The sequence below is a fragment of the Nothobranchius furzeri genome, chromosome 15 (assembly GCF_043380555.1).
Source record: "Nothobranchius furzeri strain GRZ-AD chromosome 15, NfurGRZ-RIMD1, whole genome shotgun sequence".
Taxonomy (NCBI): Eukaryota; Metazoa; Chordata; class Actinopteri; order Cyprinodontiformes; family Nothobranchiidae; genus Nothobranchius; species Nothobranchius furzeri.
The window spans coordinates 44598859-44625581 of NC_091755.1; the positions used below are offsets into that span (position 1 = coordinate 44598859).

At 46.8% G+C, this 26723-nt stretch overlaps 3 protein-coding genes across 4 annotated transcripts in view; 2 read left to right on the plus strand and 1 right to left on the minus strand.

Moving 5' to 3' along the window:
- The window catches only part of LOC107391540 (alpha-1,3-mannosyl-glycoprotein 4-beta-N-acetylglucosaminyltransferase C), a 10169-nt gene extending 6466 nt beyond the window's left edge, over positions 1-3703 (plus strand). For both annotated transcript variants that reach the window (XM_054746306.2, XM_054746307.2), the window contains exons 4-5: positions 2261-2515; positions 2590-3703. In XM_054746306.2, the coding sequence (XP_054602281.2) occupies positions 2261-2515; positions 2590-3473 (1139 nt within the window). In that variant the 3' untranslated portion in view covers positions 3474-3703. The remainder of the gene's footprint in view (positions 1-2260; positions 2516-2589) is intronic.
- Positions 3704-6537: 2834 nt separating this feature from the next.
- On the minus strand, positions 6538-8679 carry cfap126 (cilia and flagella associated protein 126). Its single transcript, XM_015968881.3, has 5 exons — positions 8421-8679; positions 8310-8357; positions 8166-8237; positions 7897-8079; positions 6538-6764 (listed from the first exon to the last, which is right to left on the minus strand). Exons 1-5 carry the CDS (start codon positions 8445-8447, stop codon positions 6540-6542), a joined length of 555 nt encoding a protein of 184 aa, XP_015824367.3. The 5' UTR covers positions 8448-8679; the 3' UTR covers positions 6538-6539.
- A 198-nt stretch (positions 8680-8877) lies between these two features.
- ccnq (cyclin Q) lies at positions 8878-16013 on the plus strand. Its single transcript, XM_054746309.2, has 5 exons — positions 8878-9164; positions 10515-10698; positions 11302-11434; positions 13311-13529; positions 15751-16013. The coding sequence occupies exons 1-5, from the start codon at positions 9020-9022 to the stop codon at positions 15838-15840; spliced, it is 771 nt and encodes a 256-aa protein (XP_054602284.2). The 5' UTR covers positions 8878-9019; the 3' UTR covers positions 15841-16013.
- The last annotated feature ends 10710 nt before the right edge of the window (positions 16014-26723 follow it).

Here is a 26723-nt window from a genome sequence, read left to right on the forward strand (position 1 = left end):
TGGAGCCAGGCTGGCGGGCGTAAACAAACACAAGCAGACCTGGAAACCTGTAAAACATAAACTCACCTGAACACCGGAGGACTAAAGATAAAGAGTTACAGAACCAAGAACGCTGAAAGGCAGGAAACATGAAAACACCGGATCTAAACAAGGAAGGGAGACAAGGACAGGGAATGTGACAGAGCAGCCCGGATGTTCACAGGAAGTCCAGTCAACCCCAACGCCAGGTAATAAAACCAACCAGGAAGTGAAGCTCAAACTGAAGGGTTAGGGTTAGTTCACCGAAGGAACACTTGAATCTGTCGCCTTTCATTCTGAGGGGAGCTGAAAGTCCACCCTTAGGGCTCACGAGTTTCCTCTATAAGGAACCCAGCAGGTTGCACCGAGTCACTGACTTGTGTCAGAGTCTTTACAGCACCACCCCAGGCTGCCCAAAGCTAGCATGCTAACTAGCTACATGGCTACGTAGCCTGAGCAGAAGTAGAGGAGTAGGTTTCTAGCGTCAGAAGCCCGGTATGGAGCGGGAACGCGACATTCACAATGACAGGATGAGGATTTTCCAGGATTATATGTTTCATAGGAGATTACAATTATTCACTTAAAAACATTTAATTGTTGACTTTCATTCAAATGGCCAAAATGCCCAATAAAATAATAATAATGATTATATTAGTAGTAATACTATTACTACTACTAATAATAATTATTATTATTTTAGTAACAATATTAATTATATTAATATTAATGATAATAATAATGAAAATAATAACATAAAATTAATGATAATAATAGTAATGATAATATTAATATTATTATGATTAATAATAATAATAATAATAATAATAATATTAATAATGATAATAATATTAATAATAACAATAATAATAATTTTATTATTATTATTATTATTAATAATGATAATATTAATAATAATGATAATTCTGATAATAATGATAATATTAATATTATTATTAATAATAACACAGATAATATTAATAATACTAATAATAATAATGAAAATACTAATGATAATAATAATATTAATAATAATAATGAAAATAATAACATAATAATAATATTATTAATAATGATAATAATTATAATGATATTATTAATAATAATAATAATAGTGAAAATATGAATGATAAAAATATTAATAATAATAATGATAATGAAAATATTAATGATAATAATAATATTAATAATAATAATAATGAAAACAATAACATAATAATTATATTACCGGTAATAATAATAACGCTGATAATATTAATGATAATAATAATAATGATAATGAAAATATTAATGATAATAATAATAATAATGATAATAATTATGATATAATATTAATAATAATGATAATGATAATAATAATGATAATGATAATAATGATAATAATAATAATGAAAATAAAAACATAATAATATTATTAATAACAATGATAATAATTATGATATAATATTAATAATAATGATAATAATAATGATAATAATAATAATAATAATGAAAATATTAATGATAATAATTATAATGATATTAATATTAATAATAACAATAATAATCATAATAATAATATTTTTATTATTAATAATAATGAAAATAGTGATGATTAAAATAATATTAATAATAATGATAATAATATTAATAATAACAATAATAATAATTTTATTATTATTATTAATAATAATAATGATAATATTAATAATAATGATAATTCTGATAATAATTATAATATTAATAGTATTATTATTAATAACACAGATAATATTAATAATACTAATAATAATAATGAAAATACTAATGATAATAATAATATTAATAATAATAATAATAATAGTGAAAATATGAATGATAAAAATATTAATAATAATAATAATAATAATGATAATGAAAATATTAATGATAATAATAATATTAATAATAATGATAATAATAATAATGAAAACAATAACATAATAATTATATTACCGGTAATAATAATAACGCTGATAATATTAATGATAATAATAATAATGATAATGAAAACATTAATGATAATAATAATATTAATAATAATGATAATAATTATGATATAATATTAATAATAATGATAATATTAATAATAATGATAATAATAATACTGATAATAATAATAATAATGATAATAATGATAATGATTATTGCTCTGTCCTGAACTCCTAGTCCGACATAACGGTGAATCTGCAGCAGGTCGGGTTAGACTCCTGACGACTTGTCTCTTCTTGTCTCCGACTCGTTTCAGAGTTTTTGTCCGTTGGGTTGTCCTCGGTGAAGAGGACCAAGGGCAGCTATCTCGTCCCCACGCTGCAATCCCTCTTTTCCCAGTCGTCTCCTGAAGAGCGCTCCTCCATGGTGGTGGTGGTTCTGCTTGCCGACTCTGACGCCATCTGGACCATCAACACGGTGACGGAGATGAAAGTGGCGTTTTCCTCGGAGCTGAAACGGGGCCAGCTGGTGGTGATCCATGTTCCTCTGGATCAGTACCCGCCTCTCACAGGTGCAGCTTCCTGGTTGACTCGTTTGTTGCTGTTGATGATGTGACGTTTATGCTAATCCCTGATTCTGCTGAAGGTCTGAAGAGGAACTACAATGATCCACCTGATCGGGTAACGTTCCGCTCCAAGCAGAACCTGGACTACTCCTTCCTTATCCACTACTCTGCAGGTCTGGGTCAGTACTATCTCCAGCTGGAGGACGATGTCCTCTCCGCAAAGAACTTCCTGACGACCATTAGGAGACGCGTGGAGGAGCAGAATTCCAAGAGGGGAACCTGGGCGATGCTGGAGTTCTCCACCCTCGGCTACATTGGGAAGCTCTACAAGTCGGCCCACCTTCCTCTTCTGGCCCGTTTTCTCTTCCTATTCTACCAGGAGATGCCGTGTGATTGGCTGATGGGTCACTTCAGAGAGCTGATGACTCAAAGAGAGCCCATCATCTTTAAACCCTCATTGTTCCAACACATGGGCATGTTTTCATCGTTCCGGGGAACATACAACAAGCTGAAGGACAAGAACTTTGAGGAAGGGGTCTACAACAACCCTTCCGCTGACGTTTACTCCAACATGTCCACCTACCAGAAGAACTTCCCCAAACTGGCCTGGGAAGCTGGGGAGGGATTCTTCTGGGGACGCTCCCCAGAAAAAGGAAGCCATCTGACGGTGGTGTTCCTAACAGCCACGGTGGTGACTGGGATACTGGTGGAAACAGGATCAGGGGGGAAAGACCTCCTGTACTCGGCTCAGGTGGAACTAGGCCAAGATGTGGTGTCCTCCAAAGAAGAGAAGACGTGTAAGGAGTTCCGGTCAGTGGGAGCGCTTGAAAACGGAAGATTTGAGATGTCCGAGGTGGACAAGAAGGTCAGATCTGCCTCCTGGTGTCTGAGGGTTCTGGTCACAGAAGCTCAGAAGGACTGGGTGATCATTCAGAAGGTCAGGATCACAACAAAACCCTCCTGACACCAAACAGCTGTGGGTTTCCCTCCCGCCCTGAAGGGTGATGAACTCCTCCACCTGCTGAAGCTCTTGTGCGAACGAGAGCGGGTTTTCTTTGTGCCTCGTCGAACTGTTTCAGTTCTGAAACCCAAACCAGCCTCCGTGAAGCTGCTCTCAGCCAGAAGATGATCATCATCATCATCATAATCTGTGTGGCCGTGTTGTCTTTTGCACAGCAAAGATCTTTGTTCGCTCTGCCAGAAACGAGAAACCAAATTTTATTTATTATTATTTTCAGTAATAAAAAACAACAAAGTGTGAAAAGAACATCAAAGAAAACATTAAACAGCGTTTAGAGAAAAGCTGAAACACGCAGGAGTAATTAAATCAGGCATTACCAGTAGAGCCAGCTCCTCGGTGCGTAAGCGTCCAGAGAACTAAAGGGGTCCGAGGGCTGAACCCTGAGGAACCCCTCCATCACTCAGGAATGACCAGAACCGACGCAGCACCACAGCTTTCAATCCCAGCACAATGCTGCCGACCAGGGGAGACCAGGCACCTTTTGGATTAAATGGATTAAAGAGCACAGGGATTAAAATGATCTGTGGAAAAATATCAGTTTTCCCTCGTTTTTCCAGCGTTCTTCTGTTTTGTCGTTCTTTCAGTCTTTCAGAAGATTCAGGTTGCTCTCTGCTCTCATCCCGGTGGTCTGACCCGTGAGGTGCGTTTAGCCAGGCTTCATCATGGGCGACGTTGGAGGTTTCTAAAGGGTGTTGTGGTGTGAAATATGAATATAAGATTTAAATTAATAACAAAGTTTATTTATTAAACAGAAGGTTCAGTAAGATTCTTTTCATTCGATAAACTGGAAATGCAACCTTTTTCTGTGTTTGTTTCAATAATGAGGCAAGTTTAAAAAAGAAGAAATGTATTTACTAACAATTTTAAACTAAAAGATTTGAAAGGACAATCATAAAAAATGACGATCCTTGACAGCGTTGATATGAAACTTGTTTGAAAGCAGACCGGTGTTGGGTGGAGCTATGAATGCATGAATGCAGTTCTCAGGTTTCTTTCAGAGGGGATGGAAGGAGTTCTGCATGAAATGACGTTTTGCAGATATAACCGAGTTATTTTCGAGAAAACAGCGTCAGACGCATTCTGTCGAGTTCTACCTCACCCATACAGGACCGGATCCGGACGTCAGCAGGATGGGTTCATGCAAGGTGGCACTTCGGCTGGCAGAATAGACGCACGTGTCCGATGGCCCGGTCCAGAGATGTCCCGGGTTCACGGCTGGACGAAGCGTTTGGCAGATGCACGTTCTCGTATTTAACTTAACTTCAGCGACTCTGGGAGAGTCTTGCGTTAGCTGGTTTACGGCTCGTTTGTTCTTTAGCCGCTCTTGTCGGCGTGACAGAACAGCTGGCAGAGGGTCAAGGAGACGGACGCTCTCCTTTCCTCGTGGTGTTGGTTCCAGAACCGGACGTGAAATCTGTGACGGTTAGATTTACCAAACTCTCTCAGAACCGCTCCCTCTCTCTCCGGAGGGAAGCTTGCTCATGCGTCAAAAACATGATGCAGTTATTGTTCATGTGAACTCTGTGTTGGATGACAGGGTGAAGGTCTTCTTTGCTGAACACATCTTTAATCATTATTATAAAACCGAAAGCATAATAATCCATGTCATGTAATTAAAACACCTTTATATCTGAGCCAAGTGATCATGTATTAATGATTATTTAAACAGTAATAAAATCATAAGTTTATTATTATTTAGTTATTATCATCGTGGCTTGAAGTGTCCTTCTTCTGGGACGCAACAGCAGATATGGTGTTAGGATCTTGGCTAGACATCGTGGCTCCTTGGGTTTAATCTGTGGATCCAAAGTACTGTCTGACCCAGCTTGACCCAGCTTGACCCAGCTGTGACCTTTGGCACACATCGGAGAACCTTCATGCCGTTACGCAGGCTTTCATGCTTTTATTGTTCAACCAAATGCCAAAGATAAGTCCTGCTCCTCTGCTCGGCAGGGAAAAGCAACTCCCGTCGATGTTAAAGGAGCGTACCCGTGGGAAGTCGGACTTTAGAGCGGGATGGTCACAGCTCTGGTTTCCCACGGGCAGCTGGATTTCTGTCACGTCCCGTTCCCTATCGAAGAAGTCTGAGGAATGCTGTGAGATGGAAACAGCTGGATGTGGAGACGTGTTTACTTCAGTGAAATCACACTAGGTGATTCTTCTGGTCCCAAGTCAGGAAATGCTGGAAAACCTGGAAGTGGTTGATAACGAGTGTATGCCAACTGGAACGTGTCAAACTGAATGTAGCCGTGATCCACGTGTGAGAGCGAGTCGTGTGTTTGAACGACCCGTGTGCAGAGGAAGACATTTGCATGTTCTGCTCTGTTTGCTGCAGAGACAACGTCCTGCAGCAGCAGCAGATAATCCCGTAATCCCAGCCGTCTCCGGTTTTTATAGCTAATTTCCTGCATGATTTACATAAAACTAATCCCTTTGCTTTCTAGTTTGTGCAGAACTCGCGAAACAAACGGGGTTTGTCCTCCGGGATGGGAAAGGAAGGCAGTGTGAGCGGACTCTGGTATCCATTAGGAAGCTGTTCCCAGACCACCATCCGGGTGTGTGACCCGGCACCTGACCTTTACCTTCAGCAGAACGAGAGATTTGACTCGTTGCAGAGATGCCCGTGTCCAACAGCAGCACTCGCTTCCACTCACTGGCGGACCTTGTTCTCCGTACTTGACCCATCCCCTGGGGGAGCGGGGGGAGCTGCAGCTGTGGCCCCTCCTCGAAGCTGAGTGTCACACAGGGAGGCGTCGGGTCCCACTGACCCGACTGGGATACGAACCCCGCTCTCCCAGTCCCAGAGCAGACTCTCTCTGTTTTCCTGGAGCATGGTGTGTCGGAATGCAAATGTTACATAAAACAAACCTCATGAAGCACGAGCGTGTTCCTCCACCCGGGACAGAACCAGCTGGAACGGGTTGAGCTGACCGCTGACACAGCAGCTCCTACTGGGACGTTATGTCGTGGGACAAGCGGGTTAACCAGAGAAGGAACGTGTCAGATGTATTAGTTCCTGGATGCAGAAGCTTTTATTGTGAAGGATTCAGTAGACATGTCGCAGCATAGAAACGAACGTCCCTCCCGGGCTTCCGTAGCAGCAGGGCTCTGGCTCAGCGGCCTTTCACTTGCTGCAGCTTGACTGTCGTGTTGAGAGGAGGCAGCCGGAGGCGAGTTGTGGCTCTGGGGCGCCGGCTGGGCGTCGGCAGCACCCGGCCGGACGCCCACACTAGTCTGAAAATAAAGGTTTGTATTACTGAACGTTTTCAAAAACAACACAAAATCCTCTCATTGTTGTGTTTGAAGGGAGATTAGCACACAGACAGGTTTGGTTTAGCCACTTAATTTATTATTTCTTGACTCATAAATTTGGTCAACTTTGTTGTTTTCTTTTGAAATGATTTAAATAAACGGACATTAAAGTCTGCCCAGCGGAGCAGGTCCTCCACCGCCGCCTGACCCTACCCCGTGAGAGCGGCTCCTATAAACACCAGCCTGAGCAGGAATGTTAAATATGATTATTTGTGTCGCACGTTTAAACGCTGCAACGTCGCCCACACTGCCGAACATAGACATAAAACACGTAGAAAAATAAGAGCCGTCAAGTAAAAACCAATAAAACATAAAAAATCAGACATAAGAAACGATAAACAGGACTACCAAGTCATCCAGGAATACTAAAAGCTGTCGAGCAAATGTAAGTCTAGACGCCGCCTAACGCAGATGGGCAGCATGTTCCACAGAGAGAGACCCGAAACCTCTTCTGTAGCCTCGTCCCAGGAGCCCTCAACAGGCTGGTGAGCCGGCCGCGGCCCACGAGGCGGACACGCAGCACGAGGAGTTCACAGTAACGACAGCAGCAGCTCCTTTCATGTGTAAGCTAGACTAGATCTTAAACTGCACACTGAGCTTGCCCGGGATCCAACGCAGAGGCAAGAACCGGAGTGATCTGATCAAACCTACATGTGCCAGTCAGGAGACGAGCTGCAGCCATGATTAACGCCCAAGAACGGACTATTGCAGCAGTCTACAGGAGAGGTTCTACCTGGTCAAACAGGACTGAACCTGTTAAAGCTTCCTTAGGTGGAAAAAACAAACCCGAACCTAATTATTGACTTGAACATCAAATTTAAGCCGAGAATCCATCTTAACACCCAAATTAGAACAACATGCTTTGCCTCATGTGTGAGAACTACAGGAGCTCCACTCGGTGCAAACATAACCAACTCAGTCTCAGACTCGTTAGTCTGGAGAAGATACAACCCGTCTATAACTAACGTCAGAGCGAGTTCCTCCGCTTGAACAGGAGCATAGACCTGTCACACATATTACACATAAAACAAAGCATCATTTACATGAACCTAACCTGCTCGCCTGCATCAGCGCTCCTGGTTCCTGCATGTAGGTTGGTACCCTGCTCAGGACAGAGCCCCCACACCTGGAGCCGCCTGAGTCCCTCCGTGGAGCGGGCTGTGGGGTTGATGGGATGGACTGGGATACGAGCAGGTAAATCCCAGGTGCCCTTATAGTCTGGCAGGAACCTGCCTCTCTGCAACCACATAGAGACGCACAGAAGAAAGTTCAAATCGAGACAAGATGCTTCACACATGGAGACGAGATGTTTGATGCTCTGACCTTCACTCCTGGGAGGAGATGTCCTTTGCTGTCTGCGATAAAGGAGGTGTGGCCCACCCGAGCTCCTGGCCTCTGAAAACACAGGTGAGTTCCTCAGACTCACAGAGACAGGGACTGATACAGGTGCTGATGACGGTTCAGTACCTTGGCCTCGCAGCGGTTCTGCATCTGCGCTCTGAAGGCGCTCTCGTACTAGCAGAGACACACACGTCTGAATGAAGGTTTCAGAAAAGCTAAAGGTGATTAAAAAGTTACCTGATTTGCTGAGAAAGTAGACGACATTCCTGCTTCTCCAACAGTCGCTGCTGAATGCTGTTGACCCGTTGCGTAGCAACGTAATCACAACCGGATATCCGCTGCTCCAAATAAAACTTCACACACGGGAATGATGAACTTGTTTTCTCGTCGACTTTTCGGAGATACGGTGTGAGAGCGTGAAGACGAAGTGTGTGTGTCTCACGCACGTGACCTATTTTAAAAGATCAGTAAACCTTTCCTTTTTACCGGAAGTTCAACAACACGGGACTTTAAATTTTTAAAGAGATTTAAAACATTTTAAAACAATATTTTTTAAGTTAGACTAAACCGTTTAGAAAGGCACACAACATTCGAACAAAGCACAAACTTAAGTAATTTAATTTTGAGTGGTTCTTTCACGGTTTTCTTTTGAAATTACCAGCCGGAAGCTCGGTTGTTGTTCTTCCGGTAGCAGCTCTGCATGAGTGTTTGCTAGCAGCGGGGTTAGCGCGTGTCTACAGTAACAGCTTTACTGGGTTTCATCTCCATTAGAAGCAAACAGCGACCCTGAAGTTGGATCTCAGCGGTCGTGTAGGTACCGGATCCGGTTCTCGGACATGGAGGGTCCGTCCTGTCAGGTGCCTGCCGCCCAGGATGGAGAGGCTCGGCGGGTGGACAGGAGGGAGTCTGGGGGTTCTGGAACCGAGCCCACCCGGGACACCAGAACTCACTTCCGCGTGTGTCGCTTCATCATGGAGACAGGTTCGGTTGTTTTAGCTTGACCCGGAAACGCGTTTCTTTCAGAGAAACTACCGATCACGTTACCGTGTGACTAAATAACCAAGCTCTCTTATTTCCCCAGATTTCCATAGAAAGACTAAAACTGGTTGTATTATTTGTTTTAAGTAAAACCACATTTGACAGAAATGCTAAATCGGTTAAAGGCCTAATAAATAACCTTTATAATGTTGTGTGCATGTCCCATTTTTATTTTGGACCAAAAAGTAGAAAATGTTGAAGGGAGAGGGAAGTGTGGGTCCTAGGCTGTTACCCCGCGACCCGAAACCTACAGGGATGCACGATATATCGGTATCGGCCGATGTTAGTCATTCTTTAGCATACCGGTATCGGTCCTATAAATAAAACTGGGCCGATATTAAAAACAATATTTTTTCCATCTTGTTTCCTTTGTTCATCTGTTTCAGAAGGGGGGGGGGGGGTTAGGGTTAGGGGGGGGGGGTGACATGTGTGTGTTTAGTCATGGCTGTGATCATCTCAGAAGCGTTTGTGTGTGTGTGTGTGTGTGTGTGTGGGGGGGGGTGACATGTGTGTGTGTGTGTGTGTGTTTAGTCATGGCTGTGATCATCTCAGAAGCATGTGTGTGTGTGTGTGTGTGTGGGGGGGGGTGACATGTGTGTGTGTGTGTGTGGGGGGGGGTGACGTGTGTGTGTGTGTGTGTGTGTGTTTAGTCATGGCTGTGATCATCTCAGAAGCATGTGTGTGTGTGTGTGCGTGTGGGGGGGGGGTGACATGTGTGTGTGTGTGTGTGTGTGGGGGGGGTGACGTGTGTGTGTGTGTGTGTGTGTGGGGGGGGGGTGACGTGTGTGTGTGTGTGTGTGTGGGGGGGGGGGGGTGACGTGTGTGTGTGTGTGTGTGCATCATAAGTTAAAATCAGCTTTAATAATTTTCGTTCTACACAAAATCTGCTGATTTTAGAAGCATTAATGTCAGTTTATCGGTATCTGCAGGTATCGTTATCGGCCATAACAGTGATATTAATATCGGTATCTGCAGGTATCGTTATCGGCCATAACAGTGATATTAATATCGGTATCTGCAGGTATCGTTATCGGCCATAACAGTGATATTAATATCGGTATCTGCAGGTATCGTTATCGGCCATAACAGTGATATTAATATCGGTATCTGCAGGTATCGTTATCGGCCATAACAGTGATATTAATATCGGTATCAGCCCAAACATTTCATATCGGTGCGTCCCTTCCAGTAGGGATTTCTTTGTTTCGGTTTGTTTTTATCTGACGCCGTCGCCGCTGCAGCAGCAGACACCTGCTCTCTAGGAAACGGCTGATTTGTTTGTTTTTGGATCAGGAGTGAAGCTCGGGATGCGCACGGTTCCCATGACTACCGCCTGTGTGCTGTACCACCGCTTCTTCCAGCGGGCCAGCGTCTGGGTGTATGAGCCTTACCTGGTGGCCATGAGCTGTGTGTACCTGGCTGGCAAAGTGGAGGAGCAGCACATCAGGACCCGTGACATCATCAACGTGAGCCACAGGTACTGCGGATAAACACCCTCACTGATTCCTAAAACACCTTTTATTCATCTGCACACGTCTATTGATGTGCCGTTGTATCTCTTCCTGCACGCCTCGCAGAAAACCGGTTAAATGGTGACCTATAAAACACAAAGTCTGAGGCGGCTAAAGGTCGTCGTGATTTTTATGGTGAGAGGCGCTGCATACACCTGGTTTAGTGCAGAGGTTCGGTTCTGGACGGATTACAGCGATAAGCTCTCCACACAAAGCTGGAAGGTGTGTTCAGATTTCTTCCCACAGGGCAGAAAAACATGGAACTATTCAGGGAATGTGGAGGAAGCTGAGTGGAACGGACAAACCTAAGCTGGACACATAAAGGCTTTAGCAGTAACTGTTCTCCCCCGTGGTTGACTAAACAACAAACTAATGCTTGTTGGTGACAAGTAAAGACAACCGGTTCTGTCTCTGTAAACGACCCGCATCAGCACGCCGCTCATTAACATGCTTCACTTCTGCTGAGCTGAATGAGATTACTTGAGTCTGTCTCGAGTTGTAGACGCTAATTCCAATGAAAATAAGCAGAGTCACGTTGTCCTCCTCCTGCTTCTGCTCGTCCCTCAAAGGTACTTCAACAAAGGCAGCGCTCCTCTCGAATGTGACAAGGAGTTCTGGGACCTGAGGGACAGCGTGGTCCAGTGTGAGCTCCTCATCCTCCGACAGCTCAACTTCCACGTTTCCTTTGAGCACCCTCATGAGGTGTGTGTGTGTGTGTGTGTGTGTGTGTGTGTGTGTGTGAGAAGTCTGGGAGAAGTTCTCATGTTTAATAACAGTTTATTTGTTCCTTTATTGACTTTTATTTTATTATTTCTGCACCAGCTTTAATAATTAGAGTTAGAGTCTTCTGCTGGTTAAGTGGACAAACATCCCCATCCGGTGGCTCCATGTGGTAAATCCTAACCATCCTGCCGCCGCTGTCTCACATTTATTCCTTATTTCCACCAAACAGGAAATGTTTCACTTTTATTTATCTATTTAGTTTCATTTGAAGTCAAGGAAGTGATGTCACACATTTCTTTTTTATTAGGTCTTTAGACTCAGAATGACAGAATCGTGGTTCTGTTGGGTTTTCATTTTTAAACTTCTTGGTTTGTAAGAGTTTGACTCTGAATTATTGAGAGCTGGTGCAGATGGAGGTGCAGGTGCAGATGGAGGTGCAGGTGCAGATGGAGGTACAGGTGCAGGTGGAGGTGGAGGTGCAGATGCAGATTGAGGTGCAGGTGCAGGTGCAGGTGGAGGTGCAGGTGCAGGTGGAGGTACAGGTGGAGGTGCAGGTGCAGATGCAGATGGAGGTGCAGGTGGAGGTGCAGGTGCAGGTGGAGGTGGAGGTGCAGATGCAGATGGAGGTGCAGGTGGAGGTGCAGGTGGAGGTGCAGGTGCAGGTGCAGGTGGAGGTGCAGGTGCAGATGCAGATGGAGGTGCAGGTGCAGATGCAGGTGCAGATGGAGGTGCAGGTGCAGATGCAGATGGAGGTGCAGGTGCAGATGCAGGTGCAGATGGAGGTGCAGGTGCAGGTGCAGGCGCAGATGGAGGTGCAGGTGCAGGTGCAGGCGCAGATGGAGGTGCAGGTGGAGGTGGAGGTGCAGGTGCAGATGGAGGTGCAGGTGCAGGTGCAGGCGCAGATGGAGGTGCAGGTGGAGGTGGAGGTGCAGATGCAGATGGAGGTGCAGGTGCAGATGGAGGTACAGGTGGAGGTGCAGGTGCAGATGCAGATGGAGGTGCAGGTGCAGGTGGAGGTGCAGGTGGAGGTGGAGGTGCAGGTGCAGATGCAGATGGAGGTGCAGGTGGAGGTGCAGGCGCAGATGGAGGTGCAGGTGGAGGTGCAGGTGCAGATGGAGGTGCAGGTGCAGGTGCAGGCGCAGATGGAGGTGCAGGTGGAGGTGGAGGTGCAGGTGCAGATGCAGATGGAGGTGCAGGTGCAGATGGAGGTGCAGGTGCAGGTGGAGGTGCAGGTGCAGGTGCAGATGCAGATGCAGGTGCAGATGGAGGTGCAGGTGCAGGTGCAGATGCAGATGCAGGTGCAGATGGAGGTGCAGATGCAGGTGCAGATGGAGGTGCAGATGCAGGTGCAGATGGAGGTGCAGGTGCAGGTGCAGATGGAGGTGCAGATGCAGGTGCAGATGGAGGTGCAGGTGCAGGTGCAGATGGAGGTGCAGATGCAGGTGCAGATGGAGGTGCAGGTGCAGGTGCAGATGGAGGTGCAGGTGCAGATGGAGGTGCAGATGGAGGTGCAGGTGCAGATGGAGGTGCAGATGCAGGTGCAGATGCAGGTGCAGATGGAGGTGCAGGTGCAGGTGGAGGTGCAGATGCAGATGCAGGTGCAGATGGAGGTGCAGATGCAGGTGCAGATGGAGGTGCAGGTGCAGGTGCAGGTGCAGGTGCAGATGGAGGTGTTGTACTTTGCAGCAGAGGAGGCTGGTTGATCTCATTCTCTCTGCGTAGACAGAATCTTTCCTCATGAAGGTGTTTCACCTGCTGCCCTGATTGAACTAATTAATTAATTACATCGTAATTAGACACATGTTCCAATGCCCCCCCCCCCCCCCCCCCCCCCATCTGTTCCTCTCTTCTGCAGTTCCTGCTCCACTACCTGCTGTCAGTGAAGTCGCTGGTGAACCGACACGCTTGGTCTCGGACCCCTGTGGCTGAGACTTCCTGGGCCCTGCTAAGAGATTGTTACCATGGAGACATGTGCATTCGCCACACACCACAACACATCGCCATAGCAACGTTGTACCTGGCCCTAAACAGCTATGGAGTGGAGCTCCCTGCTGGAGAGAAGGAGTGGTGGCAGGTGAGGGCGTGTGTGTGTGTGTGTGTGTGTGTGTGTGTGTGTGTGTGTGTGTGTGTGTGTGTGTGTGTGTGTGTGTGTGTGTGTGTGTGTGTGTGTGTGTGTGTAAGAATGAATGTAATTAAAGATGAATTCATGTAAGACGGTGTTCAGTCAGTGAAAGTTAAACATTTCTATGTGTAAAAGGTTAAAGGTCAGCGGTACCTGGGGGGTCGTTTCTTTTCACACACGTTGGTCTGGAGCCGTTTATTCACCATCTTTAGTTTTTGCTCTTTGCTGATCTGAAACACCTTTCCATAGCCACCCTGATACATCCACCTGATTTACTCAGTGACCTTTAACCTTTAACCACCCAGGTGGACGGCTGAGCTCCACCTGCTCACCAACAGCTAAGTGTCCTTTAAGGACGACGTGGAGACAGCACGCCGGTGCCTAACGTTCACGCCTGTGCCTAACGTGCACGCCGGTGCCTAACGTGCACGCCGGTGCCTAACGTTCACGCCTGTGCCTAACGTGCACGCCGGTGCCTAACGTGCACGCCGGTGCCTAACGTGCACGCCTGTGCCTAACGTGCACGCCGGTGCCTAACGTTCACGCCTGTGCCTAACGTTCACGCCTGTGCCTAACGTGCACGCCGGTGCCTAACGTGCACGCCTGTGCCTAACGTGCACGCCGGTGCCTAACGTTCACGCCGGTGCCTAACGTTCACGCCTGTGCCTAACGTTCACGCCTGTGCCTAACGTGCACGCCGGTGCCTAACGTTCACGCCGGTGCCTAACGTGCACGCCGCCGTGCAGCAGCTGAGGCGCCTGATCGCTGGAAGCCATTAAACAGTTTGAGGAGCTGTCAGAGACTCAAAGTGCTTTTAGGTCACCGCTGGCCTCCTGGGGGCGGGGCTAAACAGGTTGGAGCTTAAAATATCAGGAACAAATGTGCAGCGAGTGTAAGTGTTGTAAAACCACCGACGTATACGTAGACGCCTCGTGGACTGGCGCTGCCCATTGGAGCTGCTGTGGTGGCCGTCCGCCATCTTAGATGGGTCTCCATTCAGCCCCAGTGCATTAGTTTGTACTGAGGGAGGTGCTCACCCCAAAAACACATTTTACCAAGCTCCTTCACAGAGTCAGACACATGGCATGATGGTTAAAATGTAAACAAACACATTTAGATATGAAGTCCTCTCCGGGAGGCTGGAAAGTCCCCAGGAACAGGATCTGCTGTGTGCACGCCGGCTGTTGTGGCAGCAGGGAGCGGTTTCCCGCTCTGCGCTGGCTCAGGAGAGCGAGCATATGGCGGCGACGCTGTTACGCTCTCCAGCGTCCAATGGGGTGTCGACGTTTTCATGTCTGTGGAAAACACGACCTCCAGGAGCTGCTGGACTTCATCACTAACCAGGTCACCGGTTCGTACCTTCTGCTGAAGTCTAACCTTTGACCTCTGCTTTAGTCAGATGCACCTTTTAGTGTTGTGATGCACAAACATGACATCATGCTGATGTCATCGACTCAGCATGAAGCTGGAAGATGCCTGGCTGTCTTGTGAAGCTAAAACATCTCGTTGCTGCTATGTTGTTGCACCTGGTCTGAGGAAGCCCCGCCCCCTCACCTGCACACACGGTGCAGGTGAGGGGGCGGGGCTTTTCAGTTTTTTTCAGTGACTGAATACAAAGTTTTTTTTCCACAAATAAAAAGTCCACCAGAAATCCAACTTTTCATCATTTATGAACTCATTAATGAAAATAAAACAGCTTCTTTACAGAAGAGGGAAACAGGGATGTCTGAGTGGCCCTCATCTCCTGCCGTAGTTTTCTCTACACTGTAAACGGTCTCTTCTGCTGTAGCGGTCGCGGCGCTAGCCAGGGTTGTTCCAGCTCTTTAAAGGCTGCAGATTCCTGGTCCAGTGAACACGTACAGCTAATGAACCCTACTGGTGCGTCGCCTTTGCTGCCCGCCTGGAGAGCGTCACGCCGCTGCTGATTATTTGCAGTCTGCTTTCATGAATGAAGCCTTTTGTTACAGAGGAGCTTTAGAAAAGGACCCGCAGCATTTAGAAAGTCATCTGTTCATTTACATCCCTCAGGGCCGCCAAACGGCTCGTGCACCTTTGATGTTTCCTGTTGATTCAGGCCAGGTGTGTGTGTGTGTGTGTGTGTGTGTGTGTGTGTGTGTGTGTGTGTGTGTGTGTGTGTGTGTGTGTGTGTGTGTGTGTGTGTGTGTGTGTGTAGGTGCTGTGTGAAGACGTGACCATAGCGGACATCAACGCTGTGATCTCAGACCTTCTCCAGCTCTACGACATGGAGGCCAAGTGTATCTGAGGCACACGTCGACACCTGAAGGCTCAGGTTGTGTGTGTGTGTGTGTGTGTGTGTGTGTGTGTGTGTGTGTGTGTGTGTGTGTGTGTGTGTGTGCATGAGCGTGCGTGTGTGTGTGTGTGTGTTTTGCTCCAGACAGCCCGTGGAGCTGAAGGCTCTGCAGTACCACCTCCTGCCACTGGGCGGAGACATTTGTCAGTGTTTGCTCCAGTGGACCTCCTGCTTCCTCTCCTCTCCATGTGTGTGTGCAGACTGGTGCGCGAGTGTTCACGGACGCTCTAGAACTCTTGTTATGAACAATAATCCGTTCAACACGAACGCATGATCATGTAAGCAGGTAGATGTTTGTGACTGAAGGACTTTGCTCCCAGAAACGTTCTAGACAATAATGGATGAGTATCCCGACTGCCCGGGAGACAACGGTCTTCGTTTCACCTACGTGTGTTCTCCACCCAGAACCGGACCCGCCTCTGCTTTCGGTTTACGGGGTTAGGCTGACGTTAGAGATGCGGCTCAGCTCTTCTCTTACATGAAGATATTTGTTTATTCCTGCCAGTCAAAGCCCTGACTCCGTCTCCTGTGGGTCACCGTGGTCCACCTGTCAGATGCTCTCACCACCCTCCTGAAGGTGCAGGCTGCTGCTGAGCTCACGGGGGTCCAATTCAGAGCTTCAGAGCGCTGAAGACCGTTTTTAGGGCAGGCACGAGACCGGCTGGTCCTCACCTCTGAACTCCTCCATGAGGGATGAAGACACATCTGCAGTTTACAAGATGGTGGAAATGTTTGCGCTCCAGCTTAAATGAAACATGAAGATCGTTTTTAGAAAAGTGCCCAAAGACGAGCAGACACGCCAAATAAAGTGGCTTGGACACGTGTGTGTGTTTTGTTCTTAATGAGCCTCGTCCTCCGTGTTTCTGATGGGAACCAGTCCTCGTGTTTAATGGGGCGGCCCCGTAACCCAGCACCGCTGGCATGGTGAGTGACTGGTTGGTGTAAAGGTCCTTGGGGGGGGGGAGGGGGGGGTAATGACTGTGTGATTTCTCATTGATTAAAACAAAACGTGACAAACCGACAAATTAAAACAGCAAACTTTGTTAAATATCACAACGTTCATGTGTTCACATTCAGACGTGTTCAAGGTCAGCTCTGTAAGGCTCTTCCAGGCACTCATCCCTCCCACCACCAGCGGGCAAGGCGGGTTACGTGACTTGCTCAAGGACACAACAGCAGCTCTCTCTGGTCAGGACTGAACCTGCAACCTTCTGATTACTGGACCTCCTGAGCTGCTGCTGCTTAAACAACAACATGACCTCATGACCTTTCTAAACGCTCACTGAGCTCTTTGACCCATGAAGAAAATCTGACCGACTAAAGGAAGCGGTCCCAAACAGCTTTTCCACCTCAACCGTCAGCGGTCCGGACGCCGGTGGGGCGCAGGCCCGGAGCGGTGGTCTCTTCACACGTCGCCGTGTTTTAGATACTTGATAAAGGATCAGTGTCCGCCCTGCTGGGACAGATTCACCCTCTCATAGTCTGGATCCTGGTAAATCTGCTCCTTTATCCCTTTTAGGAAAAGTAGACGCAGATGATCCTTTTAGTGTAGAATCATCTCTGAGTGTCTCCTGAGGGTTCGTCCAGGATGAACAAAGTCACATGATCATATCTGACACATCTGTGCCTCCCCCCTCCCTTCTCGCTCAGTTTCCCGGGTATTCCGCCTCTTCTCAGGACAAGAAGCATCGCGTGCATCCCGACTGCCTCATATGTCACACAGAATTCCTCATCCTGACACGTTTGCTCCCTGCTCATCTGTCCCTCGTCCAGTTTTATTTACTTTGTCCCACTGGGTGAAAATCTGGCACGCTCCCACTCTGCTCCTCTTTTACTGCCGTCCACTTTTTCATCACCATCTGTCCTTTCTCCATCCTGCTCTCCATGCCTTCTCCTGCCTCCTCCTCCCTCGATCTAACTAATGTTGTATTAATAATGGAGTGGCTGCATGTACAGCCAGACTCCATGAATTAACCATCAGATGGGAAGGAGTCAGAGGAGAAAGGAGGAGGGAGTTGGAGCGTGGTGAGGATGAGGAGCAGATCTTCGTATCACATCCTTCACCCCGACACCAACCGCCTCTGTGTGCTCCTGATCTGCTTATTTTTACTGCAATTTTTTCACTTTTTGAGCATTTGTTATGATGCGTAACCATGGCAACAAGCTGGTTTACAATCGGGAGCAGCTGATTAACATTGGGAAGGCTGAAATAATACCTCAACTGAAGCCACAAATCCCAAATGAGCTAAAACGCAAGAAGCGTGGGTGCAGAGCGGGAGCAAAACGGAGACAGAGAAAGAGGAAATTCAAACCATCTCTGCCATTGATCATAACGGGCAATGTGAGATCACTGGCCAACAGTGGATGAACTCCAAGCCCTTTCAAGGACTCAGCCAGAGTATCGGCAGTGTAGTGTTATGTGTTTCACTGAGACGTGGCTGCAGGACCATATCCCCGATTCCAGTGTCTCTCTGCCAGGATTCCTGACTGTACGAGCAGACAGGGATCTGAAGAGGAGCGGGAAAAGAAAAGGAGGTGGAGTGGCAGTGCTTGTCGACAACAGATGGTGCCATCCAGGTCATGTTTCAGTGAAATGTCGTCTCTGCAGCCCAGATGTTGAACTCTTGGTAGTAAGTTGTCGCCCATATTATTTGCCAAGAGAGTTGACCAGTGTTGTCTTGGCAACAGTTTATATTCCACCTTCAGCCATTGCTGAAAATGCATGTGATGCCATCAGTTCCGTTGTCGCTAAGCTACAAACCCAGCACCCCAATGCATTTGTGGCTATATCTGGTGATTTTAATCATGCCTCGCTCTCTGCTACACTTCCAACATTTCAACAGTTTGTCAGCTGCTCCGCCAGAGAAAACAAGACTTTGGATTTGTGTTATGCAAATGTAAAGAATGCATACATGTCCAAAACAAGACCTCCTCTGGGACAATCGGATCACAATCTTGTTTTTCTCTGCTCAGAATACAAACCACTTGTTCAGAGGCAACCTGTGACAAGAAGAACTGCGAGAAAATGGTCACAGGACGCTGAAGAAGCCCTGCAGAGTTGTTTTGAGACCACAGATTGGATGACTCTCTGCCAATGACATGAAGAGGACATCAATGCCATGACTGGATGTGTCACTGACTATATAAACTTGTGTGTGGACAACATCATACCCACCAGAACAGTGAGATGCTTCGCTAATAACAAACCCTGGATCACCAGTGAACTGAAGAATCTGCTAAATGAGAGAAAAAAGAGCCTTCAAGGAGGGAGACAGGGAAATATTGAGGAGTATACAGAAGCAACTGAAGATCAAGATCAGAGACAGCAAGGAGGCATACAGGAAGAAGCTGGAGAACAAACTACAGAGGAACAATGTCAGAGATGTCTGGTCAGGGACGAAGAAGATCACAGGCTTCAAGCAGGGGAAGGATTGCACAGATGGCAGTCTGGACACAGCCAATGAACTGAACAAGTTCTTCAATAGGTTCAGTAATCTGTCAAGGTGGTGCTCAGATAACAACCTCACTCTGAATATACACAAAAAACAAAAGAGCTCATTCTGGATTTCAGGAGACACCGTCACACACACGCCCCTCTCCTCATAAATGGAGAACATGTGGACCGTGTCCCCTCCAGTAGGTTCCTTGGCACCATCATCTCTGCTGACCTGTCCTGGTCTGCCAACACCAGAGCTTAGGTTGAAAAGGCTCAGCAGCGGCTGCACTTTCTCCGGGTCTTGAGAAGGTGTGGCCTGGATCAGAAGCTGCTGCTGGCTTTCTACCACTGCTCTGTGGAGAGCACCTTCACCTACTCACTGAGTGTGTGGTATGCAGGCTCCACAGCTGAGGACAGGTCGGCTGTTCAGAGGACAATAAACACCGCCCAGAAGATTACTGGCTGCACCCTGCCATCCCTTGAGGCCATCTCCAGAACCTGCTGCCTGAAGAGAACCGCTGCTATCCTCCGTGACCTCGCCCACCATGCCCACTGCCTGTTTGACCTGCTGCCCTTAGGGCGCCGCTTCAGGTCAGTTAAATCACATACCACCAGACTTTCCAACACCTGCCCTTGGGCCATCAGAACATTCAACACAACAGCACCATTCAACCCCCCACATCCCGTCAGTAATGAGGACTCATCTGTTTTAAATTGTTGTTTTAGCAGATCTGAATCACTGGCTGCACTTTGTTGGTGTTTTTAAATGTTTTTAGTCCTCTATGGTTTTAACAATTATTATTTATCGTCTTTTGCACTGTTGATGGCAGACCATCTAATTTAATTGCCAATGAGCAATTACAATAAAGTCTATTCTATTCTAGGTTCAGTTCAGGAACAAACCCAGCATCCTCCTCGCCTGTCCCCAGCCAACCAGACATCCCATCCTCCTCTGATCCAACATTTTCCTGTCACACGCCAGCTCTTTTATCCTCTAACGCAGTCATGGACTCTTCTGGTTCTATAAGTCCGTCTTCAACCAAGTCAGGAGATGCTGCTGCCCCATTTACCTCCCCCTCCCACCTATCTGTCTCTAGAAGTCAGGTGAAGAGGCAGCTGGAGAGACTGAACAGGGACAAGGCTGTAGGTCCAGATGGTGTCAGCCCCAGAGTACTGAAGGCCTGTGCAGAGCAGGGATTCTGCAGCACCTCTTCAACCTCAGCCTGGCCCAGGAGAAGGTTCCAGTCCTGTGGAAGACATCCTGCCTTGTTCCAGTTCCAAAGAAAACTCGCCCATCAGTCAATGACGACTACAGACCGGTTGCCCTGACATCCCACATCATAAAGGTCCTGGAGAGACTCCTGTTGGTCCACCTGAATAAGCAAACTAGAACATATCAGGACCTGCTGCAGTTTGCTTATCGCCATGGAGTTGGAGTTGAAGATGCCATCATCCAGCTGCTTCAACCAACCCACTGTCATCTGGACAAAGCAGGCAGCACTGTGAGGGTCATGTTCTTTGATGTCTCCAGTGCATTTAACACAATCCAGCCTGATGTACTTTGCCAGAAACTCCAGAAGACACAGGTGGGGGCCTCAACTATCGCCTGGATTAAAGACTACCTGACAAAAAGACCACAGTTTGTGAGGCTGAAGAACTGCACATCAAACCAGGCGATCAGTAACATTGGAGCACCACAGGGGACTGTACTCTCACCATTCCTTTTCACCCTGTACACCTCAGACTTCCAGTACAAATCAGAGACCTGTCATCTACAGAAATACTCAGATGACTCTGCAGTTGTCGGGTGTATCAGAGATGGACAGGAAGCTGAGTACAGAGAGCTGCTGGAGCGCTTTCCAATCCAATCCAATTGTATTTATAAAGCGCATTCACAAGGCATTACAACCAAACAAGGCGCTGTACACTAAAGATGTTAGTTAATCAAACCGACGGTATACAAACATGTCGAACACAGATAAAAGATAAAAAGGAAATACAACAAAATTCCCAAAAACTAACAGCTAAAAATCAATAAAACTCAGGGAGAATAAAAATAAGAAAAACATTTTAAGAAAGAACCTCAATAGTACGGAAGTTGATAATTGTGAAGGCCATTTTTAAACAATGTAGTAGTGAGGTTCATAATTATGTTATATACGCTCGGTTGAAGTAGTGAGTTTTCAGGCGTGATTTAAAAATGCTAGCTGTTGGTGCTTGCCTCACTAGTAGTGGTAATGCGTTCCACAGCTTCGGTGCACAGACAGAGAAAGCCCTTTCTCCACGGCTTTTTAAACGTGCATTGGGAACAGCTAGGAGGAGCTTATCTTCAGACCTGAGAGCACGCGGCGGGTTGTAGTAATGGACAAGTTCACACAGATATGGAGGAGCTTGATGGTTCAAGGATTTGTAAGTCAGAAGCATAATTTTGAAGTTTATCCTGAACTGCACGGGCAACCAGTGGAGAGATTTCAGAATTGGTGAAATGTGTTGTCTTCTGTCAGCTCCAGTCAGCAACCTAGCTGCTGAATTCTGGACCAGCTGAAGTCTAAAAGAGCTGCTTTACTGATGCCGTATAAGCAGGAGTTAGAGTAATCCAGCCTTGAAGTGATGAAAGTGTGGACCACCGATTTCAGAAGACGGACACTCAGGATGTGCTTTAGTTTTGAGATGCGTCTTAGTTGGTAAAAACATGATTTAACTGTGTTATTGACCTGGGCATCCTGGCATGGTTTGGAAACAATCATCTGACCTTGAACGTGAACAAAACAAAGGAGATGATTTTAGACTTCAGAAGAAACAGGGTGGAGTCAAACACTGTTTCCATCATGGGAGAAGAAGTGGAGGTGGTTGAGGAATACAAACACCTTGGAGTTCACCTGGACAACAGACTGGACTGGAGAAAGAACAGCGAAGCCGTTTACAAGAAGGGACACAGCAGACTGCACTTCTTGAGGACGCTTAGGTCCTTCAATGTCTGTAGCAAGATGCTGCAGATCTTCTACAAGTCTGTTGTTGAGAGTGTGATCTCTTCAGCCATCGTCTGTTGGGGTAGCAGCATCAGAAGCAGGGACCTGAAAAGGCTCAACAGCCTAATAACAAAGGCTGGTTCTGTTCTGGAGACGACTGTGGAACCGCTGGAGGAGATCATGCAAAGAAGGATTCTCCAGAGAATCAAGAACATGATGGACAACCCTGAGCATTCTCTTCACAAGACTGTCCGACAACGGAAGAGTGTCTTCAGTCAGAGGCTTCTTCAGTTTGGCTGCAACACTGACCGCTACTGGAGATCCTTCCTGCCAACAGCCATTGTAATATACAACACCTCTTTGATGACTTGAATATTATTATTATTATTATTATTATTATTATTCTGAGCTGCTACAGCAATCAGTTTCCCTCTGGGATTAATAAAGTATTCTTGAACTGAATTACACATCACTTCAGCCTTTTCTCTGGGCTTCAGGGGAAGTCAGAAGGTCACACACACACAACAGCAGCGTGCACGGCCACGTGCACGTGTGTTTAAATCAGGGTGGCAGTTTGGGATCTTATCTTTACATCAGGCCTGCAATAAAGCAGGAGTCTGTCCTTGAACTGATAAAAGCTCAGCAGACTTCAGACTGTGTGTGTGTGTGTGTGTGTGTGTGTGTGTGTGTGTGTGTGTGTGTGTGTGTGTGTGTGAGAGAGAGTTGATGGGAGGAGCTTGTAAACGAGGAGATGATGAAGAGGTGTAAATGCAGCCACAACAAACACGTTTTTATCCGTAGAAAACAAAACGTCCCCAAAGGAGTTCAAGTCCTTTCAGGTCATCTTCACTCGTATTTCTGACACGTCTGCGGTGGTCTGGAGGAGGAACCAATGCCTGTGAGTCCTCCTCTGGTGGACAAAGGTGTGCCTGTTTCAGGTCATAGAAGTCAGCCAGAGGACAGAAGAGCAGAAGATGACTTCATCTACGGATGGCCATTAGGGTCAAAAATCACTGGGAGTGCAGCCTCCAGTAGAACCAGCACACCAGACTCGTCAGTGGCAACGAGTGAAGAGCTAAACGAGTAAAACACAACAGCGTTGTTTCAAATGTGTTTTGTCCTCACAGGCTCCCGTAGCAGCAAACATGGCGGCGCTCAGAGACTTGGACCCGCTTTCACTTATTTAGACTCGATTTTTATGATTAAATGTTACAAAGTTGCCCATTTTTTCTACAACATTTGGATGGATATCTTCAGAGCTTACTGGTAACAACTGCACACCGTGTCTTTAAACGTCTTTTCTCTTGAAGTAATGCGTTCATAAAAATCACTGGTTCACCGCTCAGTAATAACCATCAAACACAGGCCCTTCACTCAAACCGGCTGTGGTGAGTAGAATACAACAATTTAAAAACGTTGATGCCTCCGAGGTCCTCCAAACAGGAAATGGAGACGTGTGCACGTCTGCAGATGTTCTCCCTGCAGTGCAGAAAGGTATCTATTAATAAGTTTGTCTGATTCATCTATAAATACTTTTCTTCTGTTCTTTCTGACTTGTGGCACAACAAGCTTTGACAAGAAGTTGCATGATGTGCTGCATCTGCGTGGCAGGATGAGAACCGGTCCTCTTGGCTGGCGACTGCAGGCTTCACTGGCGCTGACGGCACATACGGGACGGGAGCATCCACTTCTCCTGTCAGAGTGCTGCAGCTTCCAGAAAGGCCTCTCCTCCTGTGCCCCAGAGGACCTTTCCTGCAAGAGCAAACGCTTAGAACAACAACGGAAGTGCATTCAGTACCTGAAACCTTTGGGTCACAAATGTGTTTATGAAACAAGCAGAGCTAAACGTGTTTACATCTCAGTTATGGTCTACAGGTGTACCTTCAGGTGAGCTGGGGTCTGTGTTAAACATGTTCAAATCCCAAAGGATGCAGAACATACAGGGATAAGTTCAATGAAGATGTGGTGGACCGGGATCTGGACAAAATCAACGTTTTAAACGGGTCGGATCCATATGAAGGCCCGAGACTGGAGCACCAACGACCACTTGCAGCTCTGCATGACGGAGGAGAGGTCAACGTTTCATTTGCTGGTTTTTCCTAGTAAAACAATCAAATTAGCCATCCTGTAGAAGAAGTGCAGCAGGTCCCGTCAGTTGTGACCCATCTCTGAGGGGAGCGGTGAGCTGCAGCAGCGGCTGTGCTCAGGGACCGTCTGGTGGTTTAACCCCAGTCCCATTTTTAGGGTCTTTGGCATGACCCAACTGGGATTCGAACCCCGGTCTCCCAGTCCCAGGGTGGACACTCTACCACTGGGCCACCGAGAAGGTTCATTAACCAGGATTAAAATTGCAATGAAGTTTGGTCGTCTTTTAGCTGCGATCCAGGTGAGCCGACAAGAGTCTGGTATGTCGGACGCTTCTGCCTCCAACAGGTGAACAGTCCACCGTTCTTCTTCTGGTGATCACGTGTGCCACCTCACAACAGCAACCATTTACCACAGTTCAGTAATATAACCGGTCAAATGAGGAAACTGGGCGCAAGAACGAGACTGGGCGTGCGGTTGTCAGTAGTAACAAGTCAGGACTCACAGGCCGCCAACATGGCGGCCGCATCGGTGATGAGGACATGATCACAAGCCTGTTAGGGTTGGAACTACGAGAGAAGAAGAAAACCATACAGCGCCTCTCAGGATGAAAATCAAATCGCGTCACAAGAACTAAACATTTAAAATATAAAAGGAATAAAAAACAAGTTTAAAATGACTAAAAATACACATTTGTGATTAAAATGTAGGAAAGAGAGAGAGGGGGGGGGGGAGTGGATCCCGGGAAAGGCGGAACAACAACCAGGAGAGGGTGATGAAGGTCCCACCAAAACCTGAACAAGTGAGTCTTCAGCTGCTTTTTAAAGGAGACCACTGAGTCCACTGATCTCAGGCTCAGGGGGAGAGAGGTCCAGAGTCTGGGGGCCACAGCAGCAGATGATCTGTCACCTTTGACCTTTAGCCTGGTGCTGCACAACCAGTAGGCTTTGATCACTGGACCTCAGGGACCTGCTGGGGGTGTAGGGACTAAGAAGATCACCAATGTAAGATGGTGCTTGTCCATGTAAGGCCCTATAGACCAGAACCAGGATCTTGAAATGAACCCTGAAGTTGACTGGCAGCCAGTGAAGCTGGAGGAGAAGCGGGGTGATGTGGGTGTGTTTGGAGGACTTGGTCAGAAGCCGAGCACAGGCGTTCTGAACCACCTGTAGACGGTTCAGGGAGGTTCTGCTCAGACACGTGAAAAGAGAGTTACAGTAGTCTAAGCGTGAGGAGATGAAGGTGTGGAGAACTGTCTCAAGTTCAGAGCGGGACAGAATGGGACTCAGCTTAGCAACGTTCCTGAGATGGAAGAAGGATGAGCGAACAAGAGAACTGACATGAGAATCCAGGGTGAGAGCTGGGTCAAAGGTCACGCCAAGATTCCTGACCAAGCCCCCACAATACAGGACAGAAACTGAGGCCACTGTGGAAGTGAAATAAATTGCAGTTCCACCCTCATCCACTAGGGGCTGGTGTCAGAAGCGAGCAAATCCTCATTGACTCCCATGTTAAAAATACCAATTTCACAGCAGAAATAAACATGTTTACAGCCTGGTACCAGAACATGTTTTTGGTTTAAATGATCTAGTTTACACTCATGACAACTCTGAGGGGGGTGAATGTTTTTCTCACTCTTCTGTTTAAGTGTATTAAAAGCCTAAAATTCTGTATAATTAATGAGCATCAGACCCACGTGACCACAGAGCTAGCTCCGGGGAAAGGCCTCAGTAGAGCCTCGGTCTGGCCTGGAAACTGCTCCGGGATTTTGAGTCTCTGTGTTTGTGTATTCTTGTTTGGATATTTTTGTGCAATTGTTGGACAAAATGACTTGCTGTGGCATTAATTGCACTAATAGAGCATCCAAGGAGTCTCCACTTCATTTTTTCGGTAAGTAAAATTATATTTATGTATTTTAGGTCACTGCCGAGCTGAGCTTAGATTTTAACATGTACTGTTTAACCATGAAATGTAAATGTAATAGGGTAAAACCCAGTGCATTTAACATAATGCTGCACTTTAGAAAATGGGTTGAAATATAACATGTTGGTGGAGCTGGGTTCCCACTATCGGCTTGTGGAGCTCTCGGAGACCTCTGTGTTCCACCCGGTTTTACCCAGCGGTCAGCCCGGCGTATCTCTGACTCAGAAGCTCTGGTGTTGTGCACAGTTAACTCCGGTTGTAGCTAGGTGCTACCTCCGTTAGCTTAGCTCCCACCTCCACGTTAGCGTTGGGTTAGCTTCAGGTTAGCTTGTAGCTAGTTCGACGGGTGTCGTCAGTTGATCCCAGCCTTACAGCCCCACCCTCAGCTCCACCTCTCTTCCCTTTTGTGGAATTGTCTGGGC